An 18,787-nucleotide genomic window follows, 5' to 3' on the forward strand; every position below is an offset into this window, starting at 1 on the left:
TTGGGTAACATCTGTACATGAAAGAGACCCCGGTCCTTGTCCTCATGGGGCTTGTGGTGGTGCAGAGGGGAAAATACACTAAACAGTTAAACGTGTAAGTACAAAATTATGGGGGAAAAAAGAGAATGAGGGGAGATTGTGAAACTTGTTTTCAGTTGGGGAGAGGCGGGCCAGGATGGCATTCCACAGGAAGTCCTGTCTCTGTTAAAGGGTTTGCATTTCACCCTAAGTCATGCAGGAGGTCATTGAGAGTCCCAAGCAGGGGATGAAAGGAGCATATCTGGTGTGTTCATTGGAGTGGGGGTCATGAAAGGAAGCCAAGAACTCAGTATTCATTGCTAGACTCTCAGAGGAGGCCTGAGGGTTCTTGTGAGTGAGCTTCTGGTCTCTGTATTTTTTGACGTTTTGGGGTTTTTATTATTATTTATTTATTTATCTTTAAAATTTCAGAATATTGCAGGGGTGCAAATGTTTTGGTTACATAAGTTGTCTTTGCACCGCCAGAGTCAAGCTACAAGTGTGCCCGTGCCCCAGACAGCCCGCAACGCACCCGTTAGGTGTGAATTTTGACTTCTAAGTGCAGGTGCGGGCAGACTTTTTTGGTAAAGGGCCAGATAGTAAATACTTTAAGTTTGCACCCTGTGTGGTCTCTGTTGCAACTATCCAACTCAGCCATTGTAGCATGAAAGCAGCCTTAGTTAATACCTACATGAATGGCTGGATTCCAGTCAACTTATTTATAGGAACAATTGGCATGTGGGATTGAGTTTGCTGACCCCTGGCCGGGAGGATGCTTTGCTTATTATTTCCATGTTATTGAGGTGGTTGCACAAGGAAATGTAATCTATGTGATTGTCCCTGGCCTTGGGCTGCTTATAATCACTATAGGAAGATAAGTATATACACCAATGAGGCCATCAGCAAACATGACAAGACAGCATGTAATTAGGCACCAATACGAGGAACAGAAACAGGAAATGTGACAAAGAGTTTGCTCATCTGCTTGGAATCTGGGTGTCTAGGAATAGTATTTTTTTTTTTTTGAGACAGAGTCTCCCTTTGTTGCCCACGCTAGAATAAGTGCCGTGGCGTCAGCCTAGCTCACAGCAACCTCAATCTCCTGGGCTCAAGCAATCCTCCTGCCTCAGCCTCCCGAGTAGCTGGGACTACAGGCATGCGCCACCATGCCCGGCTAATTTTTTTTTCTATATATATTAATTGGCCAATTAATTTCTTTCTATTTTTAGTAGAGACGGGGTCTCGCTCTTGCTCAGGCTGGTTTCGAACTCCTGACCTTGAGCAATCTGCCCGCCTCGGCCTCCCAGAGTGTTAGGATTACAGGCGTGAGCCACCGAGCACGGCCTAGGAATAGTATTAAAAGCTTCACAGGGAAGCTGGAACTTGACAGAAATAATCGAAAACTAACCTTAGAAGGTTAGTGGTGAATACAACCTAGTCCAACCAGTTAATTTTGTAAGTGAGTGAAACAAGGTCCTGCTGATCTTAAGATAGAGCCTGGACAAGCATACAAGCCTTCTTCTGTTCTCCAAGTCTTTGCTTCAATATTCTACTTCAGGTCTGGTCCACCTATGAGCTGCAAATACATGTATAGTGGATTCCTATTAACAGGCAGGATAAGATGGCATGAGAAGTTCCAAGTTATGGGTCATATTGTGATTTCTTTTGAGAAAGAGGTTCTCAAAAAGACTATGAGCAGCATGGTTGTATCTGTCCTATAGAATAGGAAGGAAAGAAAAGAGAGACTGAGGTAGGGGATGAGAAGGGAAGGGGAGGGGATTATGGAAGACAGAAAAATGCATTCACTGACATATGGACAAGGAGGTAATCTACCTGTCCTCAGTTGAAAGAATCTCTAAATTAAGGCAAAACCATACTGTTGAAGAGAACGTGTTGGCTGTTAGAGAGAATGCAGTAGTCTACCTGTCCTGATGTGGAAACAATTTCTATGATGCGGTGTTAGAAGATGAACAAAAGCAAATCCCACAACAGTATGTATGTCCTGTCCCCTTTGGATAAGTAAAACAATACAAAACCAAAAGCAATGGAAACAGCCAACTTAAAGTACGTATGCACTCATAGGCCGGGCGCGGTAGCTCACGCCTGTAATCCTAGCACTCTGGGAGGCTGAGGCGGGCGGATTGCTCGAGGTCAGGAGTTCAAAACCAGCCTGAGCAAGTGCGAGACCCCGTCTCTACTATAAATAGAAAGAAATTAATTGGCCAACTAATATATAGAGAGAAAATTAGCCAGGCATGGTGGCGCATGCCTGTAGTCCCAGCTACTCGGGAGGCTGAGGCAGCAGGATTGGTTCAGCCCAGGAGTTTGAGGTTGCTGTGAGCTAGGCTGACGCTATGGCACTCACTCAGCCTGGACAACAAAGCGAGACTCTCTTAAAAAAAAAAAAAAGTACATATGGACGTATATATGATGTGTACATGCTCTGAAAGGGGTCTGGAAAGATCTGCACCAAAATCAACATCAAGTCTCTCCAGGGATGACCGGATTTGGGCAGAGACTTAAATGTTTTACTCTATACTTTCTAACTATTAGAATTATTACAAGAATGTTTATTTTCATTATAAAATACGAATTATTTAATAATTTAATTAGTATATTAAACCAATTAAAAATGCCAGGTTGGACAAGCAGTGGAGAGAGTGGTCCTGACAGTGGGGTTGGGCTGTCTCTAGGATGTATCTCAGAATCAGAGAAGATCAGAGCCAGCGAGGTCCTGGCTTAGTTCAGGGTGTCTTAAGATGTGGTTGGGCATCAGGATCACTTGAAAAGATTAAAAATAAAACAAATCAAAGCTAAAACAAAATAAATTCCTGGCCCCACTACAGACCCACAATGAACTCAGATGATGGGACTGGGGATATGAATCTTTTTTAAGAAGCCTCCCAGGTAATTTTGATGCTGCATTTGAGCCCTGAGGCTTTGGTGAACCTCCGATCTAGTTTATCCAGCCTGGTACACATGAGGGCATGAAGGGTCTTGACCAAGTAGGACTCAACCTCAGGTCTTTCGGCCCTTACTCTTTTGCACTTTTCAATGACTATGCTTCCTAATTCAGGTGTTTTCTCTAACATTAGCTTTAGGTATCACCTAAACTTTTTGTATTTATTTACTTATTTACTTAGAGACAAGAGTCTCACTCTGTTCCCCGGGCTAGAGTGCCATGGCATCAGCCTAGCTCACAGCAACCTCAAACTCCTGGGCTCAAGCAATCCTCCTGCCTCAGCTTCCCGAGTAGCTGGGGTTACAGGCATGCGCCACCATGCCCGGGTAATTTATATATATTTATTGGTCCAGTTAATTTCTTTCTATTTTTTTTTTAGTAGAGACGGGGTCTGGCTCTTGCTCAGGCTGGTCTCGAACTCCTGAGCTCAAATGATGCTCCCGCCTCCACCTCCCAGAGTGCTAGGATTACAGGTGTGAGCCACCGTGCCCGGCCTTAAATTTGTTTTTTTATCACAGAGGGACCATTCTTAAAAATTGATTTTGAACTTGATTCATCTCACCCCCACTACCCATTGCTGCACCCCAAAAATCTTTGGGAATGATTTTTACAATGTTTTAATTTTCTTAGAAATCAGGGTGTTGCCACCAGGCTGGTGAGAAAAGGTCTAGTTTTAGATCATGAGTCCACTGAAGGCCTTAGGAGAATAACTTTTCCCAGGTGTCTCCACGCAGAGAAAGGGACATGGTCACCTCTTCCTCTCAGCAGGGTTTCAGCAAGGAAAGGGAGAGCCCGTGGGGCAGTTCCTCCCACTTTGTAGCATGGATGGATTTAGCCCTTTACTTTAGAATTGGAAGAGGCCTTAGGGGTCCCTCTAGCTCAGTGATTTTCAGACTTGTTTCAGGAATACTCCCTCCCTCAAGAGGATTCCTTCTTGGAAGCCCCATTAGCAAGTTGGTAAAGCTGAGTCGCTCTATTTCAGGCAGAGGTGGGGGCTTGGAGCCGACCTTCCATCCCTCCCTGGCCTGAGGGGCAGCTCAGAGGGCTGTGTTCTGTCCAGTACCCTTTTGAGTCCTATTTGAAAACCACTGATTTCTTCCCGTTTCCCCTGCTTTAAGTAAAAATGCACCAAATCCAGCTGATGCAAACCCTCAAAACAGTCTCCTTTTCTCCGTTTCCACGGCTACCACTGTAGTCCAGATCCACGCCAACTTCCACCTTGGCTCTTACCTTCTAAGTCAATTTTCTCATCTACTCTCCTTCCCCCCACCTCCCTTTCACCTTCCACCCTGCAGCCAGATAACTTTTTATTTTTATTTATTTTTTTTTGAGACAGAGTCTGACTGTTGTCCCAGCTAGAGTGCTGTGGCATCAGCCTAGCTCACAGCAACCTCAAACTCCTGGGCTCAAGCAATCCTCCTGCCTCAGCTTCCCAAGTAGCTGGGACTACAGGCATGCGCCACCATGGCCGGCTAATTTTTTCTATATATACTTTTTATTGGTCCAGTTAATTTCTTTCTATTTTTTTTTAGTAGAGATGGGGTCTCACTCTTGCTCAGCCTGGTCTTGAACCCCTGAGCTCAAATGATCCTCCCTCCTCGGCCTCCCAGAATGCTAGGATTATAGGTGTGAGCCACCATGCCCGGCCCAGATAACTTTTATATTCATAAATGTGATTATGCGCTCCCCTCCCCCCATATAAGCATATAATGACTTCTCATTGCATTTTGGGTTAAGATCACAACGTAGAGCCCCTTTAAATTTAACTGTGGCCACCTGTTGCATCTTAAGATAGAACCACAAGCTTTTTAAAAGTTCCTGAGCTGAGCTTCCTTGTGCTTCATACTTTTGCTCTGGAGTTCCCTCTGCCCAATCCCCCTCTACTTGTCCCTGCCTGGAGTTCATTTCTACTTCTTCATTTTTAAAAACTACATCGAAACATTTCTCTAACTTCCCTGAGCCAGGAAGCACCTGGTACAGCCCCTCCCATCAGACTCTATGTCTCCTTCTCAGCAGTAATCTCAATTCTAGTCAAGTAATTACTGATATAGTAGTGTTTTGTCCGTCACACCTTAGAATGCAAATTTCATAAGGGCTGGAACAGCATTATTTTTTTTTTAGACAGAGTCTCACTCTGTTGTCCCGGCTAGAGTATCATGGCATCTGCCTAGCTCACAGCAACCTCAAACTCCTGGGCTCAAGCAATCCTTCTGCCTCAGCCTCTCGGGTAGCTGGGACTACAGGCATGTCTCACCATACCTGGCTAATATTTTCTCTATATATTTTAGTTGGCCAATTAATTTCCTGCTATTTTTAATAGAGACGGGGGTCTCGATCTTGCCCAGGCTGGTTTTGAACTCCTGACCTTGAGCGATCCTCCCGCTTTGGCCTCCCAGAGTGCTAGGATTACAGACGTGAGCCACTGCACCCAGCCTGGAACAGCATTCTTAAGGTTCTGTCCCCAGCCGTGTCTGCCTTGCACACACCTGGAAGGTGTTCAATAAATATTCGTCCAGTGAATTCATAGTGTCTGGTTTTTGCACGAATTTAATTTCTAGTGTTCAGCCCAGGCAAGTCTGCAGAGGTATCACTCTTTGTTAGCTCTGTTTGTAGGAGCTGGAGTTGCCTGCTACAGTATGAAGTAATTTAGAGGTCCATTTTTAGAGACACAATGTCTAAAGTGGGTTACCCAGTATGATATAGTTTAAGCAGCCCTGAACGTTGCTTTAATTAGAAACTTGATCTGATCTGTTATTCCAAATGAGCAAAGAGCTATAAAATCCACTTAAAGCGTGAAAAAGTGTGAGGGCAGTGGGGTTGTAAAGTAGGTTTTGTGTACAGCGAGGGAGATCTCTGGTACGTTAATGATCAGGGGACTCATGCAGGACCTACTGTCCCCTACCATAGATTTAGAAGTCTATACCCTGGGTGTGTGTGTGGCTGACTGCCCAGTCTCCCACACAGGTAGGATTAGGCAGGTGTATTAATAGATCACACAGCACATCAGCGTGGTGTTAGTCCATGGTCAACATCCCCTGGCTAGATCTCGAGTTTGGTTCTATGCTTTCATTTACAGTGTGACAGCCTGGCCAGGCACAGTGGCTCAGGCCTGTGATCCCAGCACCGTGGGAGGCCGAGGCGGGAGGATACTTTGAGCTCAGGAGTTCGAGACCAGCCTGAGCAAGAACAAGACCCTCTCTCTACTGAAAATAGAAAGAAATTAGCCAAACAACTAAAAATATATATATAGAAAAAATTAGCCGGGCATGGTGGCACATGCCTGTAGTCCCAGCTACTCGGGAGGCTGAGGCAGGAGGATTGCTGGAGCCCTGGAGTTTGAGGTTGCTGTGAGCGAGGCTGACGCCACAGCACTCACTCTAGCCCGGGCAACAGAAGTGAGACTCTGTCTCAAAAATAAATAAATAAAAATAAATAAATGAATAAATAAATAAATAAATAAAGTGTGACAACCTGCCATTTGGGTTACTTACCCATCTTGCAAACTTTCAGAACACCGCAGCCATCTAGAGCTGCTTTTGCACGTAGACGCTAGATAATAAAGAACTCCGGGAAGTATAGAACAGAGCCACTTTTGCAACCTCTTGGGTCAGATCGTTAGTGCTGGGGAGATTAGGTCTAATCTTGTCCTTCGTACACTTGCCAAAAGGAACTTGGGCTCCACAGAACAGTTCCTTCTACCCAGTGCATCTGCCGTGCTCAGAAGAGGGTGACTGTGGCTTATTTTCCAAATAGAATGAACAAGAAAAAATAAAAAAGTTAAAGCCAGAATGAAAAGGGAAGACATTACAGAATTTATTGTTAGGCAAAGGATTCTTTTTCTTGGGGCTCTAAGATGAGGTTAGCTTCTTCTTCTTCTTCTTTTTTTTTTGAGACAAAATCTCACTCTGTTGCCCAGGCTAGAGTGCCATGGTATCAGCTTAGCTCACAGCAACCTCAAACTCCTGGGCTCAAGCGACCCTCCTGCCTCAGCCTCCCAGGTAGTGGGGATTACAGGCATGTGGCACCATGCTAGGGTAATTTTTTTTTTTTTGCTATGTATTTTTAGTTGGCCAATTAATTTGTTTCTAATTTTAGTAGAGATGGGGGTCTTGCTCTTGCTCAGGCTGGTTTTGAACTCCTGACCTTGACCAATCCTACCTTCTCAGCCTCCCAGAGTGCTAGGATTAACAAGCATGAGCCACCATGCCTGGCCTAAGTTTCTTAATAAGAAAATCAACCACTATCCTTTTTTTTTTTTTTTAGTCTTAGATTATAGAAGAAAATAAATGCATTCTCATAAGCTGAAAATTAGTTTTCAATATTGTCATTTAGCGGGGCCAACTCTGGGATAGGGTAAAGGAATTCAAAGCAGATACTTTGGGGTCAAATAGTTAAATTTTGGAGGGGAAGGAATTGAATCTTGGGTGGTCAAGGTGCTAAGAGGACAGAAACTCTGATCGCTTTGAAAAAATTCTTGCTTTATTCTCTCAGTTACTTGTACAGGGGCGAAGTTAGAAGGCATTTGCCGTGTCAGGGAGCTGGCAGTTTGAGGCAGCCATTATTTTCTTGCTACATGAACTTTGTCCATTTTATAGAGGGCAGTGAACGCTGCCGGAACCCCTCGATCTTCTCTAGTGCAGGAAAGCTTTCTTTTAATACGTTTACCACCCTCTTCTCAGAAGGACCTCAGGATTCAGTACCACAGATATAATTTCCTGGGCCCCAAGATTTCATTCTGGAAACTAATGGAAAATCCTTTCTAGCTGGGCGAAGTCTCTGTTCTGTGAATGAAATTTAAATGTCTGTTGGGTCCCTCTTGCTCGACCCAGCTTTGTGCTTGGGCGCCTAGGTGGTTGCATGTCCTTGCTTTGGTGGCTGTGGCCTTCAGAGGTTGAACAAATAGCATGTGACTCTAAAAGCATCAACTCTCTTGTTTCAAGCACATAGCACATTACCAAGAATGCCAAGGGCTTGCCTCTGTCTTGCAAAAAAAAAAAAAAAATTCAGCTTCCCATAGAGAAAACCTCCAAAAAAAAAAAAAAAAAATCCGTGCCACGAAATTGGATTAACCCCAGGCAGGCAATTGGGTGCTGCGGAGATGGCAGCTTGAATATATGCCTTCCTGGTTCTCGCTTGCTTTGTCCTGGTATTAGGAAATGACAGCTTTCACAAAGTTGTTTTTTTTCTTGCTTTGGGGTTTTGACTAGTATATATGGCATTTTTTGATACTAGCAACAGAGTGCTTTCACGTACATAGTCTCAATCAATTCTTATAATCAATTTGAGAGGTTTTGTCAGCTTTATTTTACAGATGGAAAGAAAGGGAGCCGAAGCAAAGGTCAGACAATGAGACCAAAACTTCACAGCCAGTAGGTCAAGTGCTAGGGTGGAATCCAAGTCTTTGTTTCTCTCTTTTTTGCCATATAGCAGCAGTAGTGCCAAGAGGGTGCAGGACCGGCCCTGTCTCCAACAGGAAAGACGATGGGCAGCGCTGGTTTAATGGGTCCTTTCTTCTCCTCTGCTCCTCTCTAACACCTTCTTGGTTTTTGTCCCTTCCCCCTCCCCTTTGATTTCTTTCAGCTTGGATTTCTTAGCAGCACCACGGCTCAGCCAGAACAGAAGGCCCCGAATCTCGTTGGCACATACCGCCACGTTGACCGTGCCACAGGCCAGGTGCTTACCTGTGACAAGTGCCCAGCAGGAACCTACGTCTCCGAGCATTGTACCAACACAAGCCTGCGCGTCTGCAGCAGTTGCCCCGCGGGGACCTTCACCAGGCATGAGAATGGCATAGAGAGATGCCATGACTGTAGTCAGCCGTGCCCATGGCCAATGGTTGAGAAATTACCTTGTGCTGCCTTGACTGACCGAGAATGCACTTGCCCACCTGGCATGTTCCAGTTTAACGCCACCTGCGCCCCCCACACCGTGTGTCCTGTGGGTTGGGGTGTGCGGAAGAAAGGGACTGAGACCGAGGACGTGCGGTGTAAGCAGTGTGCTCGGGGTACCTTCTCCGATGTGCCTTCTAGTGTGATGAAATGCAAAGCATACACAGACTGTCTGAGTCAGAACCTGGTGGTGGTCAAGCCGGGGACCAAGGAGGCAGACAACGTCTGTGGCACACTCCCGTCCTCTAGCACCGCCTCGCCTTCCCCCAGCACAGCCATCTTTTCACGTCCCGAGCACACGGACTCCCATGAAGTCCCTTCCTCCACTTATGTTCCCAAAGGTAACTTAGCCTCATAAGTTTTTTTTTTTTTGAGACAGAGTCTCGCTTTGTTGCCCAGGCTAGAGTGAGTGCCGTGGCGTCAGCCCAGCTCACAGCAACCTCAATCTCCTGGGCTCAAGCAATCCTCCTGCCTCAGCCTCCCGAGTAGCTGGGACTACAGGCATGTGCCACCATGCCCGGCTAATTTTTTTCTACATATATTAGTTGGCCTATTAATTTGTTTCTATTTGTAGTAGAGACAGGGTCTCGCTCTTGTTCAGGCTGGTTTCGAACTCCTGACCTTGAGCAATCCGCCCGCCTTGGCCTCCCAGAGTGCTAGGATTACAGGTGTGAGCCACCTCGCCTGGCCTGAGATTTTTTTTTTTTTTTGAGACAGAGCCTCACTCTGTCTCCCAGGCTAGAGTGCTGTGGCATCAGCCTAGTTCACAGCAACCTCCAACTCCTGGGCTCAAGCGATCCTCCTGCCTCAGCCTCCCGAGTAACTGGGACTACAGGCATGCACCACCATGGCCATCTAATTTTTAATATATATATATATTTTTTAGTTGTCCAGATAATTTCTTTCTATTTTTTTTAGTAGAGACGGAGGTCTTGCTCTTGCTCAGGCTGGTCTCGAACTCCTGAACTCAAATGAGCCTCCCGCCTCGGCCTCCCAGGGTAATTGGATTACAAGCGTGAGCCACCACACCTGGCCCTCATGAGATATTTATTTGAGAAAGGCTTTGAGCCCATAGTGGAGGTACCAAGAGTGGGCTTGTACCAAGGATATTGTCTCCATTTTGTGTATTTCAAAGTCAAAGTCACTGCTTGGAGAAAGAGACCTTCGTTTTGTGGGTAATTAAATCTGACTTCTTTGGACTTATTAGAAACATTTAGACTCAGAAGTTTTCTATTAGGGGAGATCAAATATCTAAGAACTAGGTCACATAATAAGAACTGAGAGAAACAAGGGCAGCTTGTGTGACCTTATGTAAGTCATTTAACCTCTTTAGGCCTCGGCTTCCAACTTGTCAAATAAATGAGTGATTTAAATGTTTAAGGTTCCTTCCAGATTAAAAGTTTTCCAACATGGAGTCAGTTTTGGGGAGACACAGCCAGAGGAGAGAAAGAGGGAAAAAGGGAGAAAATGTCATTATATCAAGAAGGGAGACAGGAAAATTAGAAGTTTCAGGAAATAAGCAAATTTGTATCAGATTGAAGGCAATAGTTAACATTCACATCTGGAAAATAATAACTTTATATTTTTCCAGTGATTTTAACTTTATGCTTTTCGTCAAGTATGCAAAACTGTCTGAATCTCAAGCAGAATATAAAATTTAGCCTTTATTTTCAAATCCTTTTTTTTTTTTAAACAGAATCTCACTCTGTTACCCGGGCTAGAGACAGGTCATCAAAAAGGTCAAAATCAAGGACTGAAAAGGCCAACTCCAATGTTAACAACATCAACAATAACAAAAACAAAGCATAACCTTTTTTTTTTTTTTTTTTTTGTTTGAGACAGAGTCTAGCTCTGTTGCCCAGGCTAGAGTGCCGTGGTGTCAGTCTAGCTCACAGCAACCTCAAACTCCTGGGCTCAAGCAATCCTCCTGCTTCAGCCTCCCGAGTAGTTGGGACCACAGGCATGAGCCACCATGTCCAGCTAATTTTTTCTACATATTTTTAGTTGTCCAGCTAATTTCTTTCTATTTTTTTTTTTTTTTTTTGAGACAGAGTCTCGCTTTGTTGCCCAGGCTAGAGTGAGTGCCGTGGCGTCAGCCTAGCTCACAGCAACCTCAAACTCCTGGGCTCAAGCGATCCTTCTGTCTCAGCCTCCCGAGTAGTTGGGACTACAGGCATGAGCCACCATGCCCGGCTAATTTTTTCTATATATATTAGTTGGCCAATTAGTTTCTTTCTATTTATAGTAGAGACGGGGTCTCGCTCTTGCTCAGGCTGGTCTCGAACTCCTGACCTCGAGCAATCCGCCCACCTCGGCCTCCCAGAGAGCTAGGATTACAGGCGTGAGCCACCGTGCTCAGCCTCAGATCCTTTTTGATTGAATGTAATTTTCATGAGCTGATAACCAACTCGAGTTTGCTCCCTGGCATACTCTTGTGTGTGATTAGGTTTGAGCTTTGTGATAACCCTGTAAGCACAGCCTTCTTACCACTGTCGTTTTGAACTGAAGAAACAGGCTTGGAAAGCTCAGATAGGCACTCCAGATTTTCTCAGGGACTGATACAGATGATAAGGAAGTCCTGCTGCTTTCATTCACAGACCTGTCCACAAACCTTTCCCTAGTCAAACTTGGATTTGCATATGAGATCTTTTCTTTCTCTTAGTCGTATTCACAGTTTTACCATTGCATCATGAAATAGTCCAAAGCTAGAGAAAGAGGAGCACGAACAAAGGAGTTAAATTTGAACTAGTTCTCTGAATAATTGCAACAATTAAGAGTTGCTTAGAGCTCTGAGCATACATGTGTCCGTGCAGTATGTGAAGTACAGGAGAAGATTCTGGAAAGCTCAGATGTTGGATCCCTGAGGGTGCCATTGGTTTGGGTGCAAGAAAGTGAGTTTAGCGGTTCAGTTTAGTTTTTACCTTTCAGGTGAAGGCGCTGTTAGGGCCTCTATGAAAATGTGCAATATAATGTATTCATAAGCCCCACAGGTCATCTCTTCTTTGATTATCTGGCCTAGTTTGGAGATGACGAGGGAGAGGAGGGAATATATAGATCCCCAAATATGGAAAAGCTCTTCCCCCTCCTTACTCTTTTTTCTAGGCATGAACTCAACAGAATCCAACTCTTCTGCCTCTGTTAGACCAAAGGTACCGAGTGGCATCCAGGAAGGGACAGTCCCTGACAACACAAGCTCAGCAAGCGGGGAGGAAGGCATGAACAAGACCCTCCCGAAACTCCAGGTAGTCACCCACCAGCAAGGCCCCCACCACAGACACATCCTGAAGCTGCTGCCGTCCATGGAGGCCACCGGGGGCGAGAAGTCCAGCACGCCCATGAAGGGCCCCAAGAGGGCCCACCCCAGGCAGAACCTGCACAAGCATTTTGACATCAATGAGCATCTGCCCTGGATGATTGTGCTCTTCCTGCTGCTGGTGCTTGTGGTCATCGTAGTGTGCAGTATCCGGAAAAGCTCAAGGACTCTGAAAAAGGGGCCCCGGCAGGATCCCAGCGCCATTGTGGAAAAGGCAGGGCTGAAGAAATCCGTGACTCCAACTCAGCACCGGGAGAAGTGGATCTACTACTGCAACGGCCATGGTGAGCCTTCTCTCTTTCCTCCTTGCTGACAGATCTCCCTGCCTCTTTGCCCCTACTACTTGTTTTCTGATGGGATGGGAAATGCATAGTTTATGGAATCTCTTTTTGTAAACCAAATGCTACCCAATGTAATCGTGTCTTAGAAAATGAGACGGATCATCTTGTTCGAAGTCATGCATTCAGAGCATAACTTCTCCTTCTCCTTTTCCCCCCTGGCACCTTTAAAATAGGAGAACATTGCAAAACCTGAGACCTAAGAGTGACCCTTAGGGACTTCGTTTAGCCTTGTCGTTTAACAAAGGAGAAAACTGAGTTCAGAGAGGTTTGGCTACATTGACCTAAACAAGAGGCTAGTTGTTTGTTCAGGACAGATGGCTGTAGACTCTTGACTCTTGACTCTGAATAATTGAAACAATTAAGAGTTGCTTAGAGCTCTGAGCATACATGTGTCCGTGCAGTATGTGAAGTACAGGAGAAGATTCTGGAAAGCTCAGATGTTGGATCCCTGAGGGTGCCGTTGGTTTTGGTGCAAGAAAGTGAGTTTAGCGGTTCAGTATAGTTTTTACCTTTCAGGTGAAGGCCTTGCTCAGAGCCCCTGCTTTTTCTATACTACAAAACTAAAGGGGGCAAAACCCAACTTGTTGTATGGTTTTTGTAAGTTTGCATTTTTGAATTTGAACCCTGCTTTTTTTTAGATTCCTATCACTTTCCTCACATATACATTTTTTTTTTTTTGCACTTAAATTTTTAGGATCCTGTTTCTAATCAGGAGAATAGGATGTTCCTTTTGAACATAGACACCGAAAGCATACTATGTGGGTCGTCATCGGATGCTGGCCCTCACATCTCTTACCTAGTGGTCAGTGTGTGTTGATTCAGGCTGGAATATTTTGGTCTTTCCTCTTTTGAGGGCAAAACATAGTTTACAGAACTTGTCCCAGAGCTAAGTTTGATCTGAAGAACTGCAGTTTTCAGACTGTGGCAGTAACTTCCCTTTCTGCAAATGCTAAGTAAAATCTCAACCAGTTTTTTTTTTTTTTTTGAGTCCAAGTATCAACTCTGTTGCCCAGGCTGGAGTGCCATGGCATCAGCCTAGCTCACAGCAACCTCAAACTCCTGGGCTCAGGTGATCCTCCTGCCTCAGCCTCCCAAGTAGCTGGGACTACAGGCATGCGCCACCATGCCTGGCTAATTTTTTCTGTTTTTTAGTAGAGATGGGATCTTGCTCTTGCTCAGGCTGGTCTCAAACTCCTGAGCTCAAGCAACCTGTCTGCCTCAGCCTCCCATGGTGCTAGGATTACAAGCGAGCGCCACCACTCTCGGCCTCAACCAGTTTTGATAATTCCATTCACATGTCTCCTTTCCCCTCAAAGATGCCTACTTTTCTAAAAAACCCAGGTTGGCATTGGTTGGCATTTTGTATGAAGACGTAAAAATCTTTATACTGTTTGACCCAGCCATTCCATTTTTGTGAATTTATCATGAAGATGTAAGGCAGAAATACTGAAAAAAAGATTTCAGCACAAAGATCTTAAACTTTTATTTTTTTTTTCTTTTTCTTTCTTAGCTAACCCATTATCAGCAATAGATCTTAAACTTTTAAATCAGCATTATATATAATAAAAATTGGAAACAATCAAAGGGATAGTTTTAGGGAAATAACTGTGTAAATTATGGCCTATCCATATAATGGAGTATTATGTTGACATTGAAGATTTTATGAAGTTTTTGCTTTTAGGTGTGACATAGGAAAATGTTTATACTTGGTTAAAGAGGAAAACACCCAAGCTGCTACATACTTTATATAACATATTACCAGTTTTCTTAAAACTTTAGAATAAAGACTGAAAAGAAATATGCCAAAATGACAATTTTTTTCCAGTGTGGTGGGGATTATGTATGTTTTTTTTCTTTATTAGTTTAAAGTTTATTAGTTTCTGTACTTTCCTCAAGTTTTCTGTACTAAGCAAATGCTACTTTTACCATAGAAAATTTAGAGAAAGTTAAAAAGAAAATCATTTTGCTTCCCCTTGGTGATTCAAGCGAATGGTCAAAAGCCAAGTGAAAATGAGACTGAGGCCCACCAACTTTCTATTTGGTAAAAAGGCTGCATAGACTTGACTGAGACAACTCTTTGCTGGAAACCTGTGTGGGGAAAGCCTTAATTCCCCCTTCTATTTATTTATTTTTTTGAGACAGAGTCTCACTCTCTTGCCTGGGCTAGAGTGCCGTGGTGGCGTCAGCCTAGCTCACAGCAACCTCAGACTCCTGGGCTCAAGCAATCCTGCTGTCTCAGCCTCCCAGGTAGCTGGGACTATGGGCATGTGCCACTGTGCCTGGCTAATTTTTTTCTATTTTTAGTTGTTTGGCTAATTTCTTTCTAGTTATAGTAGAGACGGGGGTCTCACTCTTGCTCAGGCTGGTCTTGAACTCCTGAACTCAAGCAATCCTCCCTCTCCGGCCTCCCAGAGTGCTAGGATTACAGGTGTGAGCCACCATGCCCGGTCTCAAATCCTTTTTGATTGAATTTAATTTTCATACCACTGCTCCCGGCCCCCCCTTCTTTTTTTAGAACAACTTTTCTTTGCACATAAGTCTAAGCGTATGGAAAAGTTGGAAGAATAGTACAAAGAGTATTTGCATATTTGCCCAGATTGACTTGTTATTAACATTTTGCCCTTTTGCTTTATCATTTGCTCTTTCTATAAAAATATAGAGAGATTTTATATTATAAAATATGTATAACAGAATAGTTTATTATATATTATATAATGTTACATAAAATATACAACATATATATAAGCATGTGCATATGTACACATGTATCCGTGTGTAATAATTTTCAGAAATAATGTTTCTGAATCATCTCATGACCCTTAACCCCTCAATATTTCAGTGTTTCCTAACAATAAGAATATTCTCTTAAAAAAAAACAGTGCAGTTATCAAGCTTAATAAATTTAAAATGGTTATAATACTTTGCCATTCATATTCCAATAATATATGTTAAGCCAGTAAGGCCCTTGGTAGGTAACACATTTTTCTTTCTTTCTTTAGTATAGGATCAGACACTGCATGAAACTGCCCTGTAAGTGTCTAGTCAGAATACTTGCTCTGCTCTAGGTTTACCTAATTAGTAGAAAACAATGTGAGCATCCCAAGTATGTGGAACTGTCCTCTCATTATTCACTTCATTAAAGAAGCAACTCCATTCCTTTGGTAGTTGAATTTATAGATTAGATTATAATCAACTACATTTCTAAACTCTCTTTTGTGGTGTGGTTTCCAAAACCCTTGAGAACTCAGCAAGTTGTAGAAGCAAAAACTGGTCGGGCAGTGAAAAGCAATTTAATACAATGACCTTAGACAGTCTTGGGGCCACAGTAACTTTGTAAAAACCACTATGCCTGTGTCCTTAACACAATACCCCATTTTGAAAAAGAATGGAAGTGTCAAATCGAATAAAGCCCGATCATACCCTTCTTATGCAATATGTTTTTTAAATGATAGCACTGTAGTCTTATTCAGATGCAACTCTCTCTTCCAGTAGTTCAGCTTTTTTCCTCAGATTTTTGCTTTGGGATGTTTATGTATAAGGTGTTTTTCACAGGACGGTCTTTTCTTTCCAAATTGCTAGTCTCAGAGGTCCAATCAGGTAAAATCCTGTTACAAAGGGAAGTTTTGTTTAATAAAGTCATTCCAGGTGCTCAGAGAGGCCTCTAGAAACAATAGCTTGTTGATCTGATTGCAGTGAGTTCTGGCCAGCAGGTAATCCTTTTAATAAGATCTTTTCCTGGTCCTTGTCCTTTTCACACTGAATTGTACATGAGGATGAGGGTGGGGATGAAATCACTTAGCCCTGGGCTGTTTTCTGTTAGAGGTCACTTACCTGTGCCCACCATAAGTAAGCAAAATGTGCTGTCCTCCCGAATGCCATATGGGGCCTCAGTATCCCGAAGGTGGGCCACTGGTCCCCATCTTGCTCTCCAACAAGGACCTCTGTCATTATTCCGCTCCGCTCATCCCTCTCTATCTACAGTGGACTTATGGCTTTTAAAATTGAACCCGACAAAACTGCAATCCTACCTCATGGAGTCCTAGTGTTGTAAACACAGATGAGTCCTTATATGGCTAAGGGATGGAAGAATGAGGGTGCAGTGGCATTTTATATGCTTCCTTCCTTTCTGATGGCGGAGCAATTTTATGTTTGGTAGATTGGGACTGAACTGTGGAGTTTGTTGCAATATATCTACTTCAGTAGCAGGAGTTGGAAGTCCCTTCAGAATTTTTATACACGAAAATGTATTTAAGAGTTTATTAGCAGGTTGAAGTGTCATCAAGGTGTAAGTCTATTTTGTCATATTTTTGTCATCGTTTTGGAACTTTATTTCTTTTGTGATATAACCACAACATAATGGGGATGTCCAAAGTGTTCAATTTTAATTAGAGTTTAAGATGAATGTGGGTTCACATTAATTGGAAGGTCACATGGAGAATAATAATTTTATTTCATCTGTTTTGTTACAAAGAAAGTACAAAAGTAAAGATAGTAAAACTTAGTCCCTACACCAATGGTCATACATTGCACTGAGAAAAATCTCAAATGATCTAAAAACAGTCACTTTGCTTACTTCCTTGTAACTATGGAAGACATAAAACTGTAGTCCAGTCCCCCATTGAGAGCAGGGTGGCTGAGAACAGGAACCAGCTACTCTTCTCTCATTGCTGCTTCTAACTTGTGCATTACTATTTATTTACCTTTCCTTCTTTTCTTCCTTTCTTTCTCTCTCCCTTCCCTGCTTCTCTCTCCCCTCTCCTTCCCTCCTTCTTTCTCCCTCTTTAACTATTTGCAAAAAGTAAGAAGCTGGGTTCCCAGCAACTTGTTGCCCTAGAAATTTTGAGGGGAGATTTGAAAAGCAGGTGAGGAGTGGCAGTCCTCTGGAAAGTGCTTGCAGAGTAGGAAGCTCTGCAAAGTGACAAAGGGAGCGAAACATAGGCTGGTACTGTCTTGGACAGGGTTTCCTTTCTCTTTCAGACTGTAAAAAAAATAAATAAATAAAAGGAAAAATGGTGAGAGACAAAGGAATTGGATTTGCCTAGTTAAGAGTGCACTTAGTTTCTGATTAGCACGTTGCTCAGTGCTCTGCCTTAAGCATTTGACAGGGACGGTGATCCCTCCCCATGTTACTTAAGGCACATGCCATATGAAGACAGCATCTCCTTTCAACCGACTGCAACGGGATTGCGAAAGCAAACGAGGGGCAGAGGTAGGCTCTGTTTCCCAAGCAGACAGTTTCGTACCCACAGCAGCAAAAGGACAGAGACCTCGTTGGGTAGAACTAGATTCTAAGATGCAACTTCTTAATTCCTGTAGCTTTTACCATCTGTCACTGTTTAACTGTTTGTGGCTATGTGGTTTGTCTCCCCACATAGCTTGTAAGTTCTTAGGGAGCAGACACTGGGTCTTCCTGTATGTGCCCTGTGCCTGGCACAGAGATCAAGGAGGGTGGTCTAGAGCTAAGCTGGCCCACATGGTAGCCACTAAGCCGCATGAACTATTGACTGTAAAACTAAAATTAACTGAAGTTAAAAATTCGGTTGCATAAAAAATAAAAAAAAAAAAATTCGGTTGCATAGCTGCAGCAGCCACACCTTAGGTGCTCAATAACCGCCTGTGGCTGGCGTTACTATATCGGACAGGGCAGGCATAGAACATTTCTATCATCATAGAAAGTTCTGTTGGATAGAGCACCCAAGATTCATTAATCTACTTGTCCTTTTTTAAGGTTGGATTGTTTTCAAGACATTGAGCTGTTGAGTTTTTTTTTTTCCTGTTGAATTACCAATGATGTTGGTGTTAGCTAATGATTTAAACATAAAGACCTTGAGGGGGGATTCTTTATTCTAAATCGCTGTAGATGCCAAGAAGAATTATTTTTCAGAGCTAAAGGAGGCTTCATTGACAGCAGTGCTTTAAAATGTGTGAAAAACTGACTAGGAAAAGATTGCTGACATTCTTCATCCTTTTCGCCTACTTCGAAGTGGAACACTTTGGCCCATGGACACAGGCGAGCAGGGTGATGTGCAGAGAGAGAACCCTGCTAATTCAAAGGCCAACACAGCTTCCTAAATGCCTAGGTGTGTGTGTGTTTAACTAGTGTAGAGGTGGGTTAGCCTAGTGGGTATCGCTAGCAGAGAAGTTCATGGGAGACATGTGTTTGAGTCAGAGGAGCAAGTGGAGTGAGGAGTAGAAATTGCCCAGGGATGAGTAGAAATTGCCCAGGCAAGAGAGCAAGACTTTGTCTTGGAAAAACAAAACAAAA

At 43.5% G+C, this 18,787-nt stretch overlaps 1 protein-coding gene across 2 annotated transcripts in view; it reads left to right on the forward strand.

The window, feature by feature from the left end:
• Nucleotides 1–18,787, forward strand: part of TNFRSF21 (TNF receptor superfamily member 21) — a 77,315-nt gene that overhangs the window by 14,674 nt on the left and 43,854 nt on the right. For both annotated transcript variants that reach the window (XM_020286990.2, XM_012744825.3), the window contains exons 2-3: nucleotides 8,561–9,209; nucleotides 11,971–12,465. In XM_020286990.2, the coding sequence (XP_020142579.1) occupies nucleotides 8,561–9,209; nucleotides 11,971–12,465 (1,144 nt within the window). The remainder of the gene's footprint in view (nucleotides 1–8,560; nucleotides 9,210–11,970; nucleotides 12,466–18,787) is intronic.

Source organism: Microcebus murinus, chromosome 5, assembly GCF_040939455.1.
Source record: "Microcebus murinus isolate Inina chromosome 5, M.murinus_Inina_mat1.0, whole genome shotgun sequence".
Classification (NCBI taxonomy): Eukaryota; Metazoa; Chordata; class Mammalia; order Primates; family Cheirogaleidae; genus Microcebus; species Microcebus murinus.